General features: G+C 38.7%; 1 protein-coding gene across 2 annotated transcripts in view; it reads right to left on the bottom strand.

Moving 5' to 3' along the window:
• Positions 1-19,934: 19,934 nt before the first annotated feature.
• REEP3 (receptor accessory protein 3) overlaps positions 19,935-24,114 on the bottom strand; it is an 84,728-nt gene continuing 80,548 nt past the window's right edge. For both annotated transcript variants that reach the window (XM_090278084.1, XM_090278083.1), the window contains exon 8: positions 19,935-23,380. In XM_090278084.1, coding sequence (XP_090134210.1) covers positions 23,324-23,380 — 57 coding nt within the window. In that variant the 3' untranslated portion in view covers positions 19,935-23,323. The remainder of the gene's footprint in view (positions 23,381-24,114) is intronic.

Below are 24,114 nucleotides of genomic sequence, written 5' to 3'. Positions count from 1 at the left end.
GGTGTTGGTGGGTAACATTTATTAAGATTGAGAAGAACAGGCTTTGACTATCACAGGGGTGTATATTAAGAGTTATATTTTAGGCATGCTGTATTGAAAATACCTATTACCCATCCAACTGGAAATTAGAGTTGGAATTTGCTGGTGGAGAGTTGGATGTTTGTACTTCTCAGCACCCACTTAAGTCCTTTAAATAAGGTGTTGTCATGGCATGATGGCTCTGGCAGAGTTGAGATATCAGGTAGGAAGGAAGAGTTTCTCACATGTGAGTGCTTGAAGTGCAGACGACACAGATGATCTTTCCCATTGCTGGCTGTGCCTACTTTTCTTCCTTCCTTTCTTCCTTCCTTCCTTTCTTTCATGTTTATTTATTTTTGAGAGAGAGAGAGGGAGAGAGAGAAAGAGAGAGATCACAAGTTGCGGCCTGTACCCACCCTGACCAGGGACAAACCCACATGCAACCTAGGTATGTGCCCTGACCAGGAATTGAATCCGCAGTCTTAGGGTGTACAGGATGATGCTCCAAGCAACTTATTCACCTGGCCAGGGCTGTGTCTGCCTGCCCAGGCTGGATGGCTCAGTTGGTTAGAGTTTCGTCCCAATACACCAAGGTTGCAATTAGATCCCCGGTCGGGTGTGTGAAAAAACAAATCAATGTTTCTTTCTCTTCCTTTCTCTCTCTCTCTTTCAAAATCAATTTAAAAAACATATTTTAAAAATAAGTATTATTTAAATGAAGAACACAACAACTTCAACACTTGGCTTGGGATTCTGAGGGTTGATAATGGTTTTAGGCGGTGGAGGAGGCAACCAGATGGAGCACTCAGCCATGTCTGATTGCAGCCTTGAGTGCTGTGTAAACGTCCTTGGAGGGTTTGGATTTTCCACATTGAATCTCTCTTAGCTGTCATAGCATTTCTCTTCCACTGAAGAGAACTGTCAGACTTCTCTCGCTGCACGTTTGATTCATGATAATTAATGACTGGAATTCACGCATTAGCTGACTACTCCTCCAAGGTGATCCTCAATGATTCTCACCTCCCTTTATTTATGTGTTTGAATCAGGGATGAAGGATGATTGGAATTATTAATAGAGGAAGATGGGTGATTTCTAAGACTAGGACATAGTGAGATTGCAGCTTCACTTTGTTCTCTTGGATTGCTCACTCTGGGAGAAGCGGGTTGACATATTCGGGGAACACCACGTGGCTTTGGAGAGCTCATGTGAAAAAGAACCGAGGTCTCCCACCAACAACTCTCGCCACCTTGCCAGCTATGTGAGTGAGCCCCCTTGGGAGAGGGTACTCAAGTCCCAGTCAAGCCTTTACAGGGCTTCTACTGACATCTGACTACAACCTTTTCAGAAACCCCAGGCCAGAACCACCTGGCCAAACTGCTCTAGAATTCCTAACCCGGAGAAACTGTGAAAGATAATACATGATTATTATTTTAAGTTCTGGGCTGACTTCTATGTAGCAATAGATAACATCCATTTTGTCCTTTAAAAAGAGAGCATCGTTGTTATGAACAAACTTATGACTTGTACTTTCCATTTAGTGATGTTAAAAACATTGAAAATAAATTACTGTGAGTTTTCCAGAAAAGAAAGCCAAATAATCAACTCCTAGACTCTCTTCAATTCCGAACTCCATGCTAATGAATTGATACAGCAGAAGTTGTGATTATTAGTGTATAAAGAAGCCACACAACCTAAATGGTTAAACTGTAGTGTTTTAGGAACCTAGCCCGCATGACAGAAGAAAGCACAAAATTATGTTGGGTCCCTCTCTCTCTCTTTTTTATTTTTTTTAGTTTCACAAGTAATTCCAAAGTTCAGAGGAAGGAACTCTGGTGTTTCCTTTACAACAAAGCACACCAGGCTGTGCTTTTATTTATCTGAGAATAGGAAGTTATGCAATTTTGAATTCTGAGTATTGGTCAGAATTATTCACAGCAAGTACCTCCCAGGATGTAACTTCTAATCAAAACCTGCCAGAGAGTAAGAATTTTAGTTTATTTTTTTTGTCTTTGCTTTTGTTTTTCTGGAAAATTGTCCACCTTTAACAGGAACTGAACTAACAGAATTTGTTAAATCATAAACTCATTTTCTGTACAAGCACCTCCAAAACTAAAAATGTTACATTCTGCAATACTGGCCTGAATGGGCTGTTGTTAACAGTTGGGAGTCCCTTCTTACCCACAAAGTAGTGTCTAAATGGATAAATATTTACAATCCTGTACCACTGAAGTTAGTTTCAAGTTTATTTTGCATCCATTATTGCATTTGAATCTTAAAACCACTGTATGGGGACAGCTCATTTCATTTAACAGATAAAAAAAATTGAGACCCAGAGAGGTTATTAACCAGTCTCATTTCCTTGAACAATTTACCAACTTACTTTATCTCTCTGAGAAATGAGCGAGTAGGAGGACTGTTTTCTGAGGTCGCTTCCAGTATTGAAATTCCTTTACTCTGAGAGATTTTGACCAGATCAGGTCAGTGTGTGAGACCTGAGAAGCACAGACTTGGAGTTAGATCATGTGATCCTTGCTCTACAATTTGCTAATTTTAAATAATTGGGGGAACCTTTTAAACTTTCCCAATCTCAGTAGCCTTGTCCATAAAGGAGGTTGACAAGAAATACGTGATAGAATTATTTTGTAGGCCAAATGAAATAAAATATCTAAGTCACTTATTTTCTCTAGGAACTTAATCTAATTACTCTTCCTGCATCCCAGGTTCCATAAAAACATGGATAACAGATAAGAAGCAAGTACAGTTTTGGAAAAACACAATGGACTCTGTGATGCCACCCACATCCCCCACCCCTCCCTTCAGAACTATAGCACCCACTCCCCAGCTGCTGGGGTTTGCTGAGTAACAGTTCTCATCTTAGTCCCTCTAAAGCAGTGATTTTCAAACTTTTTTATCTCATGGCACACATAAACTAATCGTTAAAATTCTGCAGCACGCCAGAAAAAAATATATTTTGCCTATCTGACAAAACAAAACAAAAAAGGTATCATTTAGATTTATTCACACTACACAGCTATTGTGTTGTCTGTTGTCATTTTCTTATTTGATACTCGAAGGGAAAAGAGGTCAGTGCCCCTGAATAAATAGTCAGGTATTGCATGTTTTAAAAATTCTTGCAGCACACTGGTTGAAAATCGCTGCTCTAGAGAATTGCTTGTAGCTGGAAGCAGCTGCCTTATCCAAGGTCTTGTCCCCTTCCCAGGAAGCAGCTCATATTCATTGACTGTCAGTTCAGTATGTTAAAGACAGGCCCTCTAGCCTCAATTTGGGAAGAATATGAATGGCTATCTTACTCCAAAGCTCTTCATGAGATTGGCGGAGCCTTCTGTTACAATGCCTCTCAGTTCAACCTCTCTCTGTCCGGTCTTGTTTCCTTCACTCCCTCGCAGATACTCTTCCTAAGAGCACTCGCCCTCAGAATCTTCTTGCATGCAAGTTTCCATCTTAGGATCTGTTTTCTGGGAATTCAACCAGCACGTTGTAGCATGAAGATAGTGACATCACAGATGAGATAGTTATCAGCAATGTTGGATATCATTTACCATAGAATAACAGAGATTATCTAGACAACATAGAATCGATGTATTTTTTTATTCCTTCCATAAATTAGATTTCTCTGTAGTCAGTCTACCATTATGGTCCCAGGGAAGAAAAAAGGCAAATGTCACCTCACACAATAGAATATGGTGTAAGAGCAGCGCCCTCCAGCCAAAAAAAGAGAAAGTTTAGGAAAAGTTTCCATTTAAGGAGGGGAAAGAAGAGATGAAAGGAAGAGATCAGGGCAGGAGGCTGGATGCTGGTGTTCACACTTTACCCATCCTGGGGTGAAGTCTGCCTGTGGAGGTGACCCTACATCCATGTAGGGTCAGGTGAGACTGAGAATCTTGGGGCTAGGGGCTGCTCCCTCTGGAAATAAGCAGAGGAAAGTTGCAAGATAGGAGAAACTACATTAGCATTGTGTAGCTTAGAACTAATGGTTTAGGACTGGCAGACATGAGCCAGGTTTCCCAAGCTCTGTGTGTAGCTGGTGGAAAACAGGCAATTTTAAGCATGCCCTCCCTCAGCTCCAGCCAACGGAGGGCAAAACACTGAGGACAGAGGTGTGCTGGCAGACCCCACCCCCAGCCCTTCCACTTGCATGGGGTGAGAAGAGGGAGAAGGAACTCTCCTCACTGCAAGACCATCAAAGTACAAAAGTCTGCTGAAATTCTGACAGACTTCAGGGAGAAATCTTGGTGAGATAATGCCAGTCTGGATGAGGGTTTGAAAACTGCACAGTAGTCAGGGAGGTAGAAAAAAATCAGTCTATTGTGGTGTAGGAAGAAATGTTTTCTTTTTAAAAGTAGTTATTAAAAACATAGATTTATAAATAAGTATAAAGAGCCCTACGTTTTGGTTTGTGGTCTGCTTATGTTCTACGTTTCAGAGATGTTACTTCAAATCCTATTCACTTTCAACAGTGTTAATGTTCTGGCCTTGCTATGTTCTAGCAGACAATGTATTCCTTCTTTATAGCTCTGATAGTGTTAGTTTTCTGGAAACGCTATCAAATTTTGTCATCTGTTGTATCTCAGGGGAAGTTTAGTAGAACCTATCATTGTAGATATAGAAGTTATGACTTGTTGACATTTCCATTGTACGCTCTAATTTTGAATTGTTTATGTATAACTATGGTTTTACTTTACACTGTGCTGAAAGTTGATGGAATTTCAGACTCTCCCTGAATGCAAACTTAGTCAATTTGTACTACAGAACCTTGTTTTTTATAAGAACATGGGAAAAGATGAAAATCTGCTTTTATGACTAAAAAATATATTTTAAATTAAGCTGTTAATGTAAATCAGATTATATTAAAAAGTAAACTTCTGAAAACTTAGATTTTAAAAATACTTATGTCCAATTTGAATTATTTAAATATAAGAATATTTGTTGAGAACTTACACTTTGGTTTCTATAATTTATATCCTTTAATTGAAGGCCTAAGAGAATAATATAATGTATAAAATGAAACATGGCCAACATGTAGGGTTTTTTTTTCTAATTGTATTAAGAAAAACAATTTGTGTGCTTATTTAATGAACTATAAGTGGTTCTTTAATAAATTACTAGACAAGAGATGTCTTTCATTTATAATTGTGTTAATATTTTCTCAGGGAATAAGAACTTCCTGTCATTAAAAAAAGACTAAATAGTTAAATGCCCTAATATCCAGAACTACAATAATGCCTTTCTAACTTCATTTTGTGTGACGTTATTTGTACCCTAAAAGTTTTATTTAACTGAAGTGGTGGTTCAAAATAATTTTTAGAGAAGCTAAGATGGTATAGATTCTTCCTCTCTGAAAGAACCATGGTGCAAGGGTTTTTATAATACTCATATGGATTTAACCTGATTTCACTGTTTCTTAAATTTCAAAAACATGTGAATATGCAAGCATTCACTAGTTAGTAGCTTTATTTTTGTGTAAAAATGCTGACGCAATCTTAGTAAAACAATGATTTTTAAAGATCACTTTCTCTGATCTTGTTTTCAAAGTCTTGACCATGCTATTATTTTTTTTAACACAGAGCAATTTTAGCACCTACTAGAGAAAGTCCATACTTCACAAACTGGGAGAGAGTAGCAGTTTGTGATGTTAGTATGTCAATTTATTGTTAGTAAAAAGAGTAAAAATATATTTGTACTTATAGAATCATAAAATAATTTTTTGTCAAGCCCTTATTTATAGGGCATATTTTGTATCTAGTTTTAGGTCAGCATGTGGAAAGCAACTTATTATAATTATCTTAAATGATCTCTCCCAATATACTAAAACAAAAGCTAATAGTTGCATTTATGAATTTTAGATTAACTATTAAGTTAACTTATTATTAAGCTATTTTATTTAATAGAAGGAAAATATATTGAGAAGGGGTTATGTTTGCAGAGGGCTTTTTTAATGTGCTATATTTCTGAAATGTAAATATACATTTTCAATGCATGTTTAAGTAACAGTTAAGGAAATAAATCAAAACAATGGAAAACTGTAGTAAAGTGCATGTTATCAAATTGAAGCATTTGGGTGGTCTTGACAAGTACTTTTGGTTAAATATACACTTCAATGAAGTAATTCTTGAAGTACAATTTTTATTTAATGTATGTCTCTGAGATTTTTAAAAATGCATATGTGCACATAGAAAAAAATATGGCTAGAATGTACTCCAAAATGTTAACAAGAGTTTTCTCCTCAAGGTAATTGATTTTTATGCCTTTTCTATATTTTTGTATTTTCCAATTTTTTATGTGTATTCATTTTTTAGTCAGAAAAAATAACCAATAAATGCTAACAAGGAGCTTGAGAGAAATGAGCATGTGATTGTATTGGCAAAAAATTCTCTTTAACAGAAGACTGAAAAGCAGGCAAGGGGAGACAGTAGAATCTGACACGTCATGGGATAAGGATGGAATCTTATTAGAGAATTTAATGAGAGCTAGTGAAAGATTTGAGCTTGGAAGATCGCTGGAGTTTCAGCCTGAAGAATAGATTAGAAGAGAGTGATTGGTACAAAGTTCACTTGGGTGGTTTTGAGAATCTGAAGGAAAAATTATCAAGTTTCTGTTTATATCGAGATCCACACCTTGTTTACCTTCTGAGATCCCCTGACTGCCTCTTCCTTGTCTCTCTCAAGGTCAGAGATTCATCAGTGCCAAAGTTGCTGCTTTACTTTTGGAGTTGTATGAAGTGCCACACTTCGGACCTGGGATCTGCCTTCCTGAGAGCCACCCAGTGACCATATGCTACAACTGAGAAGTTTTGGGGCATTTAGCTCTCCGTGAGATAAACCATCACCAATAGCAAATGGAGCCAGGAGAGATGTCAGCAGGTGCATTTCTCCTCAGCACTCTCTGCCGTGGACTACTCTGAGATGTAGTTCCTCCTTGGAACCCTTTCAGAGAAGTCCCATGCCCACCGAGTGATTTTTTGAGTCAATGTACCACAGTACCAGTGTGGTAACACAGTGCATCTCACTGAGTCACATCTTCCCTTCCCCTGACCACTCTCACCATCCTGGGCTGGCACCCCCTAAGTAGAGTGCCTCGTACTCTGCTTTCTACAGCAGCTGGGCTTAGCCCACCTGTACAACATAGTGACATGGGGAGTGAGTGGAGAGGAAAACAAAAACTAAAAGGATATTTAGATGGTAGTATTGATACTATTGGTGCCAGTTTGGTTGCCAGCACTAGTACAATTCCTAGCACATATTAAGCCGTCAGTCAATGTTTACTGAATGAGTGAATGTATGAATGATGGTCCATAGAGGGGGCATGTTTATTAATGCATCATATGTAGAATAAGTTCAAGGAGATTATACCAAATATTAGCAGGGAGGGTCCCAGTTCTTTCTCAAGAGACTCTAATGCAGATGTGTATGAATGAGTGATCAAGGCCTGAAACTCATTTCTGAGCTATTTTCATTTTCATGAAAAGTATTAAAAAGAAAGAGAGAGCTAAAGAGCCTTCCAGAGATGACCCGGCGCAATTCTTCTGGTTCAGGGATGACTTGGCACACAGGTTTAGGAAGACACTGATATTTATTTTTCTGTAGAGCTGACTGACACTCCACTACCAAATAACAACATTATGTTATAGAAAAACTGACCAAGAAAAACTTACAACACTAAAAAGTAAGGAACATCTTTTGAGGTTTAACTGTACAATTTCTCTTTTTTGCAAAGTTACAGATACTTTGGCCTAAGTGGAATTATGGCAAAGTGTAGATGCTAGAGTAGAAATAGCTGCAAAATAATTATTGTGCTTCGTGCTAAAGCTAAAATTACTGACCTAAAATCATAATGAGAGCTCCAATGCCAATCACAATGGAGCAGTATCTTAGGTTATAAAGTCACTGAGAAAGGGGAAAACCAAGGATAGTCTAATATTGAAAATGTTTTCTTAAAAAGTACTCACACATAGCTTACTATGTTCCGAATACTATTCTTAAGAACTTTAATTTTTTAAAATTGATTTTAGAGAGAGAGGAAATGGGGGTGAGAGAGAGAGAAGAGAAACATTAATGTGCTCCTCCACCCATTCATGCACTCCCCAATTACTTCTTATATGTGCCCTGACCTGGGACTGAACCTGCAACGACACTCCAACCAACTGAGCTACCCTGTAAGGGCTGTTCTGAGTACTTTATGAATATTAATTATATAATCCTTATAATATCCTATTAAGGAGGCACTATGATTGGCCCCTTCCCAGAAGAAGAAACTGAGGTAGCCAAGGGGTAAGTAACTTGCCCAAGGTCACAACCTGTTGTGGTGTAATGAGTACTCAAACTTATTTCCCAACTGCCTTACATTTGAAGGCCATGCTGTTCAGACAATCAGTATCTCTCAACACCCAGCATGACACATTGATCACAATATGAAGAGCACAGACAAACTGAGAATGATCAAAGGGAGCAGATTTATGTCTCATGTTTACTTCAGTACCTACAACTTCCTGAGTAAAGTGGTAAACAGATTTATCATGCTACTTACATTGTTTTCCCTCTCTCTCCCCATTTCTCTCTTTCACCAGTCACCCCCACCCTCACTGAGTGAATGTAGTTTGATTCACATACTTATATGCATGTAAGATTAACCTTCTTTCTAATCGCCAAGATACATCTTGGAGCAGGAACCAATCAGGAATAAGCTCATGAGATTGGGGGAAGCATGAAATTTACTTGAGTTTGCACTAGAGAATACCTCGTTTCTTTATTGCTTTTCAGAGTGGAGACTCTTTTTATCCATCCATTCAGCAATTATTTATTATGTGCCTTTTATAAGACAAGCACTGTTTTCAGATTTTATTTATTTTTAGAGAGAGGGGAATGGAGAGAGAGAAAGGGTGTAAGAGAGAGAAACATTGATGTGAGAAAGAAACATTGATTGGTTGCCTCTCACATGCACCCCAACTGGGAACCAGCCATAACCTAAGCCTGTGCCCTGACCAGGAATTGAACTGGCGACCTTTTGCTTTTTGGGACAATGCCCAATCAACTGAGCCACACCAGTCAGAGCACAAGCACTGTTTTAGACTGAAGATGCTTTGTTGAACAAGATTGACCAAGTCCCTACCCTCACAGAGCCTACATTCTAGCTATATTCTAGAGGTGAGACAATAATCAAATAAAATTTTAAAAGACTTGATGTAAGATATGATAATAAACCAGAGCTATTTGTTGGAGAATAGCTTTGATGATGTTGCACCTATATTATATGAGATGGCCAGAGATCCTTTCTGAGGTGACATTTGGGCGGAGAGTAGAATGAATTAAGAGAAAGCCATAAAAAGATCTGTGGATTGAAGGCAGGGCAAACAGTGAATGCAAAGACTCCAAATGAGAGTTTGCTTAATATTTTTTGAAGACAGTGAAAAGGCTGGTGTGACCAAAGAGGAGTGAGCAAAGAAGAGTGTGACAGAGGATGAGGTGAAAGGATTAGACAGGAGTCAAATCATATGAGCCATGGTTAAGGGAGTGGTTTTTATTCCAAGTGTTGATGGGAGACCACTAGAGAATTTTGAAAAGGAGAGTGAGCACATTTCATTTATATTTTATAAGGACTACTTTGGCTGCTGTGCAGAGAATGAAATGCAGGGATAAGAAGTTAAAGCAGGAAGAATAATTAGAAGGCTATTGCAATGGGTTTGCCAAGAAACGATGATGTTTGGACTAGTTGCTAGTGCAAAAAGTAGGAGAAAAAGGGTGGGTTTGGGACATATCTATATCTATATTCATATCCACAGCTATAAATTAAAGCTGACAGGAGTGGCTGATAGATTGGAAGTAGAGCATGAAGGAGAGGAATCTAGGGTGAGGGGAAAGCGAGGGCCGTGTTATTACTTGGAAAATATTTCTCAAGTAAGATGATAAGGGGAAGTTGCATGGGAGACATTTTAAGATAAAATGACATTAGGGCCCTGACCCTAAGGACCCCATCCTCCTTCTCTTTTGGGAGACTTCCTAGTTAACATGACAGGAAACCCACAAGAGGGCACACTTCTCTTATCCAGTCAGAATCCTGGACATCTTCCAGTCTAAGCTCTTCTGCTGAAAAGTCTGATCAGTCATGCCCAGAGGAAGAAAATTCTCCCTTTTGTGCAGGTAGTGGAAACGCTCAGCAAAGGAGGGATCTGTGTGTATACAGAATCTATACTGTGGATATACTATAAATACAAATGTCCCTCATATGTTTAAAGTACATATACCAATGTATATGACATGAATATATCCACTGTATGCATAGAAATATGTTAGCAGTTACTTGGTTATAAGTACTTTATCTTGCTTTATACAATTGATTATTGAACAACACAAGTTTGAATAGCACGGGTCCATGTATACATGAATTTTCTTCAATAAATACAGTGGGTCCTTTAGATTGATGTGGTTTACCTCTGTGGATTCAACCAATCCCTGATGGAAACACTATTTTCACATTCCCAATCCAGGATCAAAAATACTATTTTCAATCTGTGGTTGGTTGGTTGCATCTGCATATGAGAAGGGATGATTGCAGAATCGTAAGTTACGCACAGATTTTTCTGTTTGAGGGGAGAGGTCCACGCCACTAGCTCTTGGGTTGTTTTTGGATTCAACTGTTCTTTGGTACTGGTCTGAGTTCCTGCATTAGTCTCATCACCCAGTGATGATCATTCTCAGGCCCAAAGCTTCTCAAAGTTCCTTTCTTACTCCTGCAAGCCCAGGTATAGATAAATATCACCTGGACGGAGCTACCTTTAGAAACCAAAGAGTGTCTGTGAAGGAAAGAAAAGTCAGTCTAACCCCTTCACTTTGAAGTGGAGGCAACTGAGACTGGAGAATATAAGACTCACAATAAAGTTCCAGCAGCTGTCCTGTGTAAACAATAGCCTTGACTTTTTCAAAATTACATTTTATGTGCATTCTAAAATATTTCTAAATTCCCCCATTTTCATTTGATACAGAGGCTGCCCTAGTCAGATTCTTCTATATTTAGCAAAGGGAGAATCAGATGTGCAGAAAAAGAGGATGTAAATAAAGAAATGCTTTTTTGGACACATCTGTTGATAGATTATCATCACCCTAATGAAATTTTCTCAAAGAAGAGTTATCGTCTCTGGGAAGTGGTTATAATGGGAAACCTAGAAGTCAAATTCATTTTATTTTATTTTTTAAAGTTACATTATGAGGAAAGCCTGACATCATTATCATTTCATCCAATTTCCTCTAATTAGACTGAAAACTCTACCAAATTATGTAGAATTGGAGATGTGACCAGGGTTGCAGGTTTTACTTGTTCAACAGATGTAAAAATTCATACTCTTAAAGGGGTGAACTCTGGAGGTGGTCTTTTCCAGCTGCCCATGTCCACAACTTTTATTTTATTGACAAATAGAGCCTACTGTCATAAACAGTAATAACAATGATTGAGTCTTTGCTATGCACCAGGCTTTGTGTTAAGCACTTGATTTGCGCTATCCCGTTAGTCCTTAATCTTTTACACCACTCCAGGACATAGATACAGTTACATTTTAAAATGGTGAAACTGAGGCGCCAGGCACCAAGAGCTAGAGTAATTTGCCACAGGTCATAGGCATAAGGGATAGGAGAGCTATTATTTAAACACTGTACTCCGAGTAGTGTTTGGGGTACCCTGTGTTCTTTTGTACTCAATGAAACCCAGCAGGCTTTGGGAGAGGAAACACTGAAGATTGTTCAGTTTCAAATGGTGATAAAAATGGGGTCAGAGCCCATCCATGTACTTTGCCCCTAAGTTGGAGAAAGTTGTAAATAGAGTTTTTTATTTTATTTTGGTGATTACATGATGACTGGGGCTGTCAGCTGAAAAGAGGTAATCATCTTTTAACACTTTCCTATAGGTTGCGATTTTTGTTTTTGTTTTGTTTAAAGATATTTCCCCCTCTGGTTCTGCAAATTGTCACAAAACATTTGCATGATGACCCGGTGTTGACACCCTTATGAAAATCTAAGGACAACTTGGATGAAGGACAAGTTTTAAGTAATAACACAGTCTGCCCTCGTCTTGGTTAAACAAATCAAATGTAAATGATTTGTTCTGATAGGGTCATTCAATGGACACGGGCTCTTCGAAAACAGCTCTCACTCCTTGGCAAGCACTGATACTTAACGAGACGTCAAATTTCTGCACGCAAAAAACGTCCAAGGGGCGCGCCCGCCGGCACTACGCAGGCTTCTCCGACGAGCTCAAGTTTTGGAGAAAGTCCGGAGGGTAACTTATGCTGCTCCTCCCGCTCCCGGTGACGGATGGAGTGAGGAAAGAGGGAAAGACAAGCAAGGCCTCGTTGGGGAAGACGACCCTCGCCGTCCCAAGAAGGTGCAGGGAACGCGGGGCGAGTTGCTTCTCAGCGCTAGAGCAGAGGGCGAGAAGGAAGGGGGAGTCCCGCCCTATAACCCAGGCACGATCAGCGCGCCCCTCCCCCCACCAGGAAACGTGACCGCCTGTCACTCCCTCATTGCCACCTCTTGAGGACTTGGGCTGTAAAATCCCGCGTAGTGGGTCGGACTTGGGCGGGGCGGGGCGAGGCACTGACCGAGGACCTAGCAACCCCTGCACCCACCCGCCTCTCCTCAACCCCTACCCCATCCGGTCTTTAGCCTTTCTCTGCCATCCCAACCCCCATCCTCCTGTCCCCCAACGTGGCTCCAGCACTCCAACAGGGCCCCCCATCCCGACCAGGGCCCTGCTCCCCTTACTCTCAAACCCCGCCCCGGCTGGTCCACCTTGAACCTCGAAGTAGTCTAAACCCCTGCTGTCTGCGCTGCAGGCAGGAGCCACAGCCGCGGTAAGGCTTGCCCTTCAGGTTCTTGGACTCCCCCGGCCCGTTAAACATCTGGGTGCGGGGGTTAGTCTTCCAGATGTGGCTCCCGGGCAGCCAGATGTGCGCGCTCCCCCGCCCATAGCCCGGGGGCCAGCGAGTACAAGCGGGCGCGTGGGAGGGGCTGGGAGGTTTTCCTAAGAGCTGACTTAAAAGCCAGCGGAACCTCGGCCCCCAGGCACCCCGCCTTGGCCTTCCTGCACTCCCGGACGCACTGCCAAAACGAAAAGTTTCCATCGTAGCTCCTGCCCCGCCGCCTAGAAGCCCTTGGAGCGTCTCAAACCAGCAGGGAAGACAGAGCCGCTCTACGGGACTCCCCACAGAAAAGCCCCTATAGGCTGACCATGAGACCCTAGTTCTGGCCGTGGAACCCCCTGTGTGCAGCCAGCCAACCCCAGGTGCTGGGGGAGAAGTTACAGTAGGGTTGTATTTGGGGCTTGCCCTAAAGCGCTCTTTGACCGGTTATGCATTCCTTTTTTGAAGTTGGAGGTCGTATTCCACCCAGTACAGGCAGTTCGGGACGGGAATAAAGCCAAGTGAACCCTGTGACTCACCCCCTTGGAATGTGCCTGGAATAATAATGGGGATTTGAAAGGTTTTTACAGCCGAAGTGGAGATGAGGCTCCAGCGCCTGCAGTTGGCGGACAGCCGAGGGGGGCAGTATTGCCTTTTTCAGTGCTGCTTTGCGGGCAAACAGGACAAAAATAGTCTGAGCATCTGGTTTAAATCAACCATAAAGCATTTCTATCAGCTTAACCCACCATCTTACGGAACTGACAGAACAGGACAAGCCAAATACATTCCCACTATCCTTTTAACACTCCAGTGCTAGCGAAATCCAATCACATTTTACCGCTAGGATTTCTAAGTGTCCTAACGTACAAACTGTCGTTATTTTATATATGTTGCAAATTAAACTTTCTTTTCTGAGGTTGTGTGTGGGCTTGTGCTCAAGCATTTGCATTTTCGCAAGCAACGCTCTAAATATGTTGCCTTTAAAAAATGATGTTGAATTGTGAAGCCCTAGAACAGTTAAAAAAAAAAGTGCGGCTAACATATGGATTGCTTATACTACCAAATATATAGTTGCACTTCCTTCAACGCCCTACTCAGAATTCCAAAGGCAAGTTGGAACAAAAGGAAAACGTGTCTTAGTGTAAAGAGAGAACTTGTGCCAAGAATTACAGTCACAGGGTAAATAACCTTGTTTTCTCCTTCATCCGTGGCCGCTACCAAACCCTGTTCTTGGAAAATGGCCAACAGTCTGTCTGGTGGAGGGTGCTGCTAATTAGAGCCCATAAACCTCTCTGTCAAAGAGGGCATATGACCTTCCCTTCAAGTCTAAACAATAAAGCTGGCGAAGTGCAGACTGCACTTCATGCTGGCTGCCCTGCGGATTCCCTAAATAGGAACAGGATGAAGGCCAGGCTTAAGAGGTTACCATAGCTCGGCTCTCACACTTGGAGGAATGGGTCACTTCACTTCCCAGTATAACTTGTTTCAATTACTCTATACAATCTATTTAGAGGAGAGCAGCTTGCAGAGAGAACTCATTGTCTAATCTAAATGAGGAAGCAATTACTTGCTGCAATCTAATGTGCTTTGAGACTTTTGGATCAAATATCAACCAGATCTCATGTAATTTTACTTTGCACTTTGGGAGGTACATCCTCTTCATGACCATCCCCCCCCCCCCCTGCTTTTTTGAAACCCTTTTTTCTATTAAGGTTACAGAGTAATCTGCACCCCCACCCCCCACCCTAGCCTTCAAAGTCTCTTCAGTTTTAGAATTTGTTACTGCAAGGTAAAGACCACAACCTTTTCGGTACCTTGTTTAATGTTACATATTTTAAAAATTATTCTTTTTTATGGGCATCTTCTCAGAATATAGCAAAATAGGGTTTCCCCAAGTCTTCCCTTCTTTGTCTAATTTACCTCCCTGGGAGTCCCCCTGCAAGCTTTAATTTTACACATGTTATAAACTATAAATACTACAGTTCCACTTCCCCAGAACATGTGGAAACTGTCGCCTGCTATAAATCCTAACTGTACTTGCTTTCAATTTAAAGACCGAATAAAGTTCATCTCCTGTGTAAAAAAGCATTTGGCCCCTTTTGTGTGTTTTATTAGTTAAAACCCAGTACAGAACAACACACGAAATTTCTCCTCAACAGAGCACATAAATGGGTTTACAAGGTGTGGTTGAAGGGATGAAGCCATGGAGCAAATGTTGGTGGGAAGGCGAGGAAGGAAGGAAAGCACTTCTGAGAGGACACTCCTCCTGTTTAAGCTACATCCTCTCTTCACATCTCTTCCTGTTGGTCTTAACCAATAATTGATAATAGATTTCTTTATTTTTCCTATTTACTTTAAAAGCATCCTTTCCTTACTGAAGCTACTCTTGGAACCAAATCTATTATTAACTTTAAATGACTTAAAACTTCACTGTTTAATCTTCTGATAATCTTGAAATTTTTGTATAATACATGTTTGGTAAGAATAATTTCTGTATTAGCTGTTTTAGTATTCTGTGATCAAGATAACCAAGTTTAATGGAATTAACAACACAGTCTAAATCCAAAATTGTGGCTGCGTCCCAGGCTAATCACTTTGAGTCTTGGTTTCTCTATCTATAAAATAGGCATGATACCTCTTTCTTAAGTGTGAGAACCAGCTGATACACAACAGAATAGAAAGGGCATTACGAGCCTTATACAATTCTTCCTCTTCCAAATAAACCATGTGCTGCAATATTCCCTTTCTATGTAAGGAAAACCAATAAGATTCAAGATTTGTGATTTTGACATACCAAATTAGCCAAACAACTTTATATTTCAGGGTAAATGGTTTTCTTCGAAACTGAATTTTAAGGAGACCGCAATGGTTTTATGTGTGAACTAGGTAGGCCATGGCACTCAGATATTTGGTCAAACATTAGTCTAGATGTTACTGTAAAGGTATTTTTTAGATGAGATTAACATTTAAATAAGTAGGCTTTTAGTAAAGAACATTACCCTTCATAACGTGGGTGGGCCTCAGTTAAGTCGGTAAGAGGGAATTCTGCCTGCAGAATACCTGCCTGCTGGAGCTGCAACATCAGTTCTTCCCTTGGATGCCAGTCAGCTGTCCGGCCCTGCAAATTTGGGACTTGCCAGCCTCCACAATTACGTGAGCCAATTCCTTAAAATCAATCTATTGATCAATCTCCACCCTCCACCTCTCTCTCTATGCATATATTATAGTCATGTGCTAAATAAGGACGTTTTGGTTAATATTGGACACATATACAAAGGTATCCACATCTACTGGCTGGTTTGGCTCAGTGGATTGAGCGTCGGCCTGCGAGCTAAGTGTCGCTGGTTCGATCTTCCAGTCAGGGCACATCAGAGAAGGAAAACTCTGACTCCAAAAAACCTCCGCTGCCTTGCGGCACACCTCTTCAGGGGAAAGGCTAAGGGAGTAAACCCCGACAGAAAATCCGGAGCCGGAGTCCCTAAGGCGGTTTGACGTTGTAGTCAACACCGGCAACTCCTGCGGCGCACCTGAAGCCAAGCTGTATTGACTCCGTCTTTCCCTTGGATCCTTCAGCTGCGAAGAGAGGGGGGGGTCTGCTGCATGGGCAACAGCAGACCCTCCATATCACCCTGCCCAGGCTCTGTAGCTTCAGCTCCACTGGAGAGGACACTCCAGCGTCATCGCAAGATGTCGATTCAACACGCGAGGAGACAGATACCGTGTCACTCCGGAGTCGGACTGCACAGCCATTCTCGGTGGTGCAGATAGACTCCTAAGAAGCTACACCATCGTCTCTCGAGACGGACGGCTGCCGCCGCCGCCGACGATACAAAGGTATCCCGTTAGATTATAATGAAGCTGAAAATTCCTATTGTGTCAGTCACCATAGCCAGTCATATAAAAGGATAGCACAAGTATATACAGTACTTAATACTTGACGATAATAACCGTTACTGGTTTATGTACTTACTGTACTATACTATTATTTTAGCATGTATTCTGCTTAAAAAGCTTGCTGTGAAACAGTATGCCGTGTTATGCCAACAGCGGCCTCATACCTCTCGTGCTTAACTGCATTCCTCCATTGCATCATTTTCTCGTTTGATTTAATCTCATGTTGTTTTGTACAGTAGCATGTTGTACTGGTTTGTAGCCTAGGAGCAATAGGCTATACCACATAGTCTAGGGGTGTAGTATGCTATACTAGCTAGGTTTGTGCAAGTGCCCTCTGTGAGGTTCACAAAATTATAAAATCGCCTATGGAGACATTTCTCAGAACCTATCCATGTTGTTAAGCAGTGGGACTTTATATTGCAAGACCTCAAATAATGCTTTCGTCAACGTTGTTTTTTTGAAATCTCAATAAGGAAAAAAACTAGATTCTTGGTGAGGCCACTGTCTGTGTGGAGTTGGCACGTATCAGAGGCGGATTAAAGGCAGTTGAGGTCCCGGGCACAAAAGAAAATATTGGGCCCCTTAAAAAAAAAAAGACAGGAAAAATAAAAATATTTATACGCACAGAAAACTATTTTTAAAACCATAAATGAAACAAGTACATATCCACAAACTAATTTGTGGGGCCCTTCAGAAGTTGGGGCCCTTCAGAAGTTGGGGCCCAGGGCGCGCGGCCGGTGCACCCGCCGTTAAATCCGCCTCTGGGCACGTTCTCCGAATGTCTGCATGGGTTCTCTGGTGACTCTGGTTTCCTTTCACCTCCCAAAGCTGTGCACTTGAGGTTAACTGGCATGTGTAAGTTTGCCCAGTGAGTGTGGGTATGTGTGTGCCCTGTGACGGAAGGGCATCCTGTCCAGGGCTGGTTCCCACCTTTCATTGAGCTGCTAACCCAGGCTTCAGCCACCTGTGACTGTGAATTGGCATCAGCTGGTTGGAAAAGAATTATCTTATTATTAATCTTTGTTGAATGAATGTATAGCTCACATTTATTTCCATGTTTAATATTAGAAGTGTTTTGTGTCTTTATTCAAAATTTGGTGATGTTTCTGTGACCAGAAATATGCCATAGAAACTGAACTCTTGTTTCTATCAATTAGCCTACAGTAAAATTTGTGTCATTTTACATCCTTTTGCTTCAAGTTGCAGTTTCCAAGCACCTACTGATGGAGTTAAGTGAGGACTTAATATACACACTTGCACACACATCCTGTTGGTTCCATTTTTCTGGAGAATTCTGACTAATATGGATACCTACCTGGCACTCAAGTTTAGAGTAACTTAAATTAGGCCTAACATTCCAAAAGGGGAAAAAAATTCCACATATATTGCAGATTCATTCCCCGTACTTTGAGAGACCATTGTGTCAAAACACATAATTCAACCAGATACTCTAACCTGGCTTCATCAACTCCTCTCACTCAACTTTTCCAGACTTCAGCATTCAACAGTGCTTGGAAGAGAAAAAGTCTTTTCTAAGGATCATACAAAACTATTTGCCCGTGTTTTTCACCTCCCTTCTCTTTTCACTACCTTCCTTTTTTGTATTTCTCAAAGACACTAGCTGAAAACACAAGAAACTGTGACAGTTCTATGGGACTCAGGGTCAAAAGTCACCTTGAAAAATTTGCAAGGTTACAAAAAATGTAGTAAGGTTTCAAGGAATTCTGACTTAAGTAAAAGTTCTGCCCTGAGTACTCCAGATGAGAGATGATGATGGCTTAAACTAGAGAAATTGGAGGAGACGTGAATTTAATGGTCAAATTCAGGATATATTTTGGAGAGAGCCAAAAGAACTTACTACTATATTTCAAGTAAGAAGGGAAAGAAGGGATCCAAAGGTTAACAGTAAAAAAATACTGCTCTAAGAGAAACCAAGTAAATTATTCAATAACCAAGAAGAAATCCCAGCATTAATAATGCTAAAATAATCCAAATATTTGGTAATAGTAAATTTGTTTTTATTAAAGCAAGAATTATTTTCCTTAAACTGTTATGTTATCCTGCTTGGATACAGGCATTATGCAGAAACATACCAGTGCTATTGTACACAGCAGGCACTCAAGGAATATTTTTGAGTGAAAAAAGAATTGATGCTAACTTGATTTGCACATAATTCCAAAATACCATACTTTCCTTTTTCTTTCTCCTTCCTCTTGCCCTTAATCCGGGAATGCCAGGCAAGCAAAGGGTAAACAAGGTGATTTTCCTGCTTTTGTTGAGCAATCTTTTAGTAGCCTAGACTTATACACAATTATTAATCATATGCTTTAAAATTTCATTTCAAAGTATTGTCTTATAAAATGCAATTTAAAAAACATTACCAGAACCAGACCATATGGAGAGTGTTTCAAGGCTAGAATATTGATAGGTAGGTAAAGGGGCAGAATGTTTTCTAGGGAATAATAAATCAGTTTCTGGCATGATTTTTGCTCCATGAATCTCTTTCTCAAGAACAGCGAATTATTTAAGGGGAGAATAAAACACCGAAAAAAATAATGCTGAAGTTCATGATCCATGTGTTCTTTAGAATTTTTATTTAAATTTCTAACTTCTTTGGAGCATAACAAGGATATACCTCCTAATAAAAATGAAAGTATAACTCCATTTGAAAGTACTTTATCACACATTCTATGTCATAATGAAGTAACACAAGAAACTTTTAAACACAGGATTTCTCTAAAGCTTAAATGTGAAGGGAGCAAACAGATGTACGATTTTATAAGATGGAACCCCAGAACATTCCCAGGATAAATAAAACTGACTTTTATGTTATATTTTATGTCTGAGACATCTAACCAATACAAATCGATGGCTAGAATTTCTCTACTAATTGTTTTTTCCTATCTTTCCTTTCCAACATTCAACTATGACAATTCAGTGTTTCTTATAATCCTATGGATGAGCATTCCAGAATGTATATGATTTTTATAATTTGCTTTGTCATTTGTAATCTTAAGTGTGTGCATATGTTGTCTATTACTTAATCAAAACAGATTAATAATAATAACCAATTCCTGGAACCCAACACAGAACTCTGACACAAGAAAAAAAGACAAGTTGTCACTAATAAACCAAGTTTATTTTATATTAAAGTTTTCAAAAAACACATTTGTAAAGTTACTCCTATAGTAGGCCTAAAGATAGCCTTTACAAAGAGTTTGCAAAACTGCTTTCTCTTAACTATTAAAGAATATAGATTTAAACGGTTTTTAGGAAACTAATGTTAATCCATGGTCAATGTTTAAAGAATTAATACACATTAAATCTATAGGATACTTTAGGCAATTATATCTTAAAAACATTAAGAAAAAAGCTGCATTTTCCTTTCAGAAAACTTTCCTTTTCAATGATGTTTACTAAGAAATGTACACTGCATTCCACACTAACAATGATCTTCTCAAAATTTATCTATTAGCCTTGCAAATCAGTCAGCCCACATAGAAGAAAACAGGAAATTGCTTTCCAATACACATCAAATGCTTAATTTTCCTGATAGTATCAAAATAAAAATTTAGTACATTCCAATTAAAAATACAAATTATTGATATTAAAGATAAGATAGTACTGAATTATTTTTAACAACACATAAGTTCAAGCATTCCAGTAGCATAAACTGTGTTATTAAAAAAAAAAAAAGACAATATATTTGTCTAACAAATGTCTTACAGAAATTTGGAATATTTACATACTTTATAACACTGTAGAAATCTTTGGTGGTGACATATGGAGTAAGTTCCCTGAAAACACTTTTTAACAATTTTGTTCCATCAATCTGTGTACTCAAGTATTTATAATTAGTAATGCTGGCAGTATCCTTTTCTAGCCAAACCCACATACATAGAGTGAAGCATGTGGAGGAAATCTTATGCAGGATTTAGGTGGGATTACATAATTAATTACTTAGCAATCAGGCTTATCTCTGGCTCATTTTTTATACCAGAAAAAATACGGTAAATTAAAGAATAAATCAATTTTTACTTCCAGACAAACTCTGGAAGTAGTTAATATAATTGAACAAGTTGAATGCATATATGATAAAATGTATATAATTTCTGGATAAATTTTAACAGCTACCAAAATAGTGCCCCAAATAGGCTTGTGCAGCATCTGATGCCCATTCACCAGGTGGTGGTGGTGGGAAAAGCAAGGCACTGTGGTCTAGAGATAAATTTACCTCTCCTAAAAGCAGTAGACCTTAAAGCAGAGAAACAAAAAATGACCTGCTCTACCTTAAAAGAAACTAAAATGTATAAGCTTATTATACAAAGTTCAAAGGAAAGAGCATGCTAAAATATATAGGAGGAAAGAAGCAAAAATTTAAGAAATGTAAGAAGAGAGAAAGAAAATGACAGAACAGCAAAATGACATCACTGTATATAAGGATGTAAGCAGCAGAAATATATCAGAGGAGGCACTGTAAGGGTAAAGAGATACATTAAACAGAAGGACTTGCATTACCTCTTTAAAATTGGTGTTGTCTTTGATTAAACATTTTGATTCTAGAAGTATAGAGGGATTCATAAATCTTCCAATTTAGAAAATTATGAGTTTACTATGATTAAAGAATAGGTATAATAATAAATTAGACTTGAAAATGATATAATGGTGCAAATCAGCCCCCATAGGTAACGTTTCTGACACAAAATCACCTGCATGACCTTGTTAGGCAATTTGAGATGATACTGCCTTTGCGCAGGAAAGACAAACGTGGCATAGCATTTATATTGATAAGTCTAGGACTATGCAATATAAATAAAACTCTTCCAAGAGTTTATAGTCAGAATGCATAGGAGTTTTGAACACAAATTAAAGAGTCTTTCCAGAAACCAAGAGGCTAAAAATTAGTAAAGTAGATGAAACTATTCATAGTAATAAACTTTGGGAGAAAAAAAGTTGAATGAATTTTTACTTGGTGTTACATATCAAGAATGTGAGATAATCTAGAAAATATTTTAAGAGTTGTATCAAGAGAACCGTCTGAATTACACTAAGGTACTCCTGAGTAAACATTCTGTTCTCTGCCAACACTCTGAGGAGGTCCTGAATATACACTGTCAGCTGGCTTCATTTCTTAAAAGGTAGAAAAGTCAAAGATCTTACAAATCTTTCTCATTGGTTTTACTTTTGGACAAACAAGTAGATTTATCAAGTAAATTACCTAGACAAGTATAACTGTACAAATTTCATTACTGATCACTAAAACCATCACCAGAAATATATTGACTTAAGAGTTCATAATGCATAGCTATCAATGCAACCTAAAAATGTCTACAGTCTAGTAACTCAAAAATATCTTGGATTAAAATAATTATATTTTTCTAATATCTATTCTAATAGCTTCTAATATGTGGTATTAATAACATCCTCATTTTGCATTGGGAACTACCTTCAGGAAATTATTTTATCCAGAAAAGAAATGAACCAAATTATTCTAGTTAATGCCAGTGCCAAGCTTGTGAATAAATTGGCTGTTAGATGTTTTCATGAATTAGAAAAGACGTTAAGTGCTATACTAGTCTCTGACTCTATTTCACAAAAACTACTCTTAAAATTTGAGAATGTAACCAATGTTAATATAAACATGCTGAGTTCAACAACAATGTACAGCCAACTATAGAAAACTGGTTAATGATTTAAATAATTTCTTGTCTGTAAAGAAGATAATTAAAAGGAGCTAGAATCGAACAATTAGCTACATTTTTATACTATTAAAATCAAGAAAATTTAACAAATGAAACCCACAGGAAAAGAGATGATGTCATTCAAGGCATAAATTTGACATGTTCAGAATATGACAAATAATATAGCGTAAATAAAACTTAAAATGTACAGTCATAAAATAAGTAAACAATTTTCAAGTGTGCAAAACTAGTCAGGAATAAAAGTGCTTTGTGGACACCTGGTTTTCAAATATTTGTTTTGAAAACTGTCAGCTGATGGTGGAAAAACTCTAACGTATTAAAAAAGTAAAAATTTAAAGATTATATAAAACATACTTTATCTCACATTATGCCCTGTGCTATCACTGCTGGATTAGAGGCCTATTTAATGACTATCCTCATGTGATAGTTATAACATAAATGGAGGTAAACAATACAATAACACAAAGACTGATGTATCTTGAATCATAAAAAGACTCTTTTCAAGTATACTGTGGGTTTGTGCTTCCTCTATATCCCAGGCACTCCTTGTTGCTGATGAATTTTGAAACAGATAACACAATTTTCTATTATTTCTGATATATATATTTTGCATAACTACCTTTAGTAGTCAACATTTGAAAGTAATTGTTAAAGAAATAAAAAGTACTTAAATTGATTAAAATAAACCCTATCACCGCCACAATTTAAAGAATTATTTTAATATGTAAATCCTGAATATATAATGTTAGAAAAAAAGTTGGTTCATTAGCATAATTTGTCTTGGAATACTTGAAGTGTATATGACTAAAAATACACCTGTGGCCTCTTCTTCACTTTATATTTTAGCGACCCATACCGCACCTGAAGAAAGAAATGTGTTATTATTACAAATTAGATTATTACTTTTTGAAATTATTTAAGATTTAATAGTTCATAATCACAGCAATAATTTTTTACTTTTCTGGTAAAAAGAATCAATTATCCTATACGTGTGTACTCAAAAGAAAAATAACACTATTTATATACTAAAAAAATGTAGTTAGTTCCATGTTGGACATATGCTACAGATTATTATCTCCAGTAACAGAAACACTAACTGTTATTACTTATGCTTTGCTTGGTACATTGCTTATAGTAATTAATCGGAGGCCATTTGCTAGAATCCTTTACTGCTTTCTGAGCGCAAAGACAATACATAATTACCGTATTTTTCGCTCCATAAGATGCATTTTTTTCCCCAAGAAACTGAGGGAAAAATGTCTGTGCGTCTTATGGAGCAAATATTGTGTCACAGACCGTGAAGTGTATTACCTGACCTGTCAGCGGTGGCGACAGCTGTTAGAAGAGGAAGCAGTGGGCCTACGTGAAACCCCTGGGGATGCTTAAATGTCCCACTTTACCGCTGAATCTCAGGGCGTCTGGTCAGTATGAAGATAGCAAAGAAAGTGGTATTAGTGATTGTGAGCAACTGAGCTTCATAAATTCTGACACTAGCAATGATGAGTTCTTGGGATTCCCAGAAAACTAGAAGAGTACTTGAACCTTAAAGTCTCTCCTCATTTGTTAATAACAGTGATGATGGTTCTTAATACCGC

The sequence above is a fragment of the Furipterus horrens genome, unplaced genomic scaffold (genome assembly GCF_987537825.1).
Source record: "Furipterus horrens unplaced genomic scaffold, mFurHor1.1.pri manual_scaffold_5, whole genome shotgun sequence".
In the NCBI taxonomy this organism is placed as follows: Eukaryota; Metazoa; Chordata; class Mammalia; order Chiroptera; family Furipteridae; genus Furipterus; species Furipterus horrens.
The sequence above is the reverse complement of the archived record's forward strand: the minus strand, read 5'-3'. Positions and strand labels throughout refer to the sequence as shown.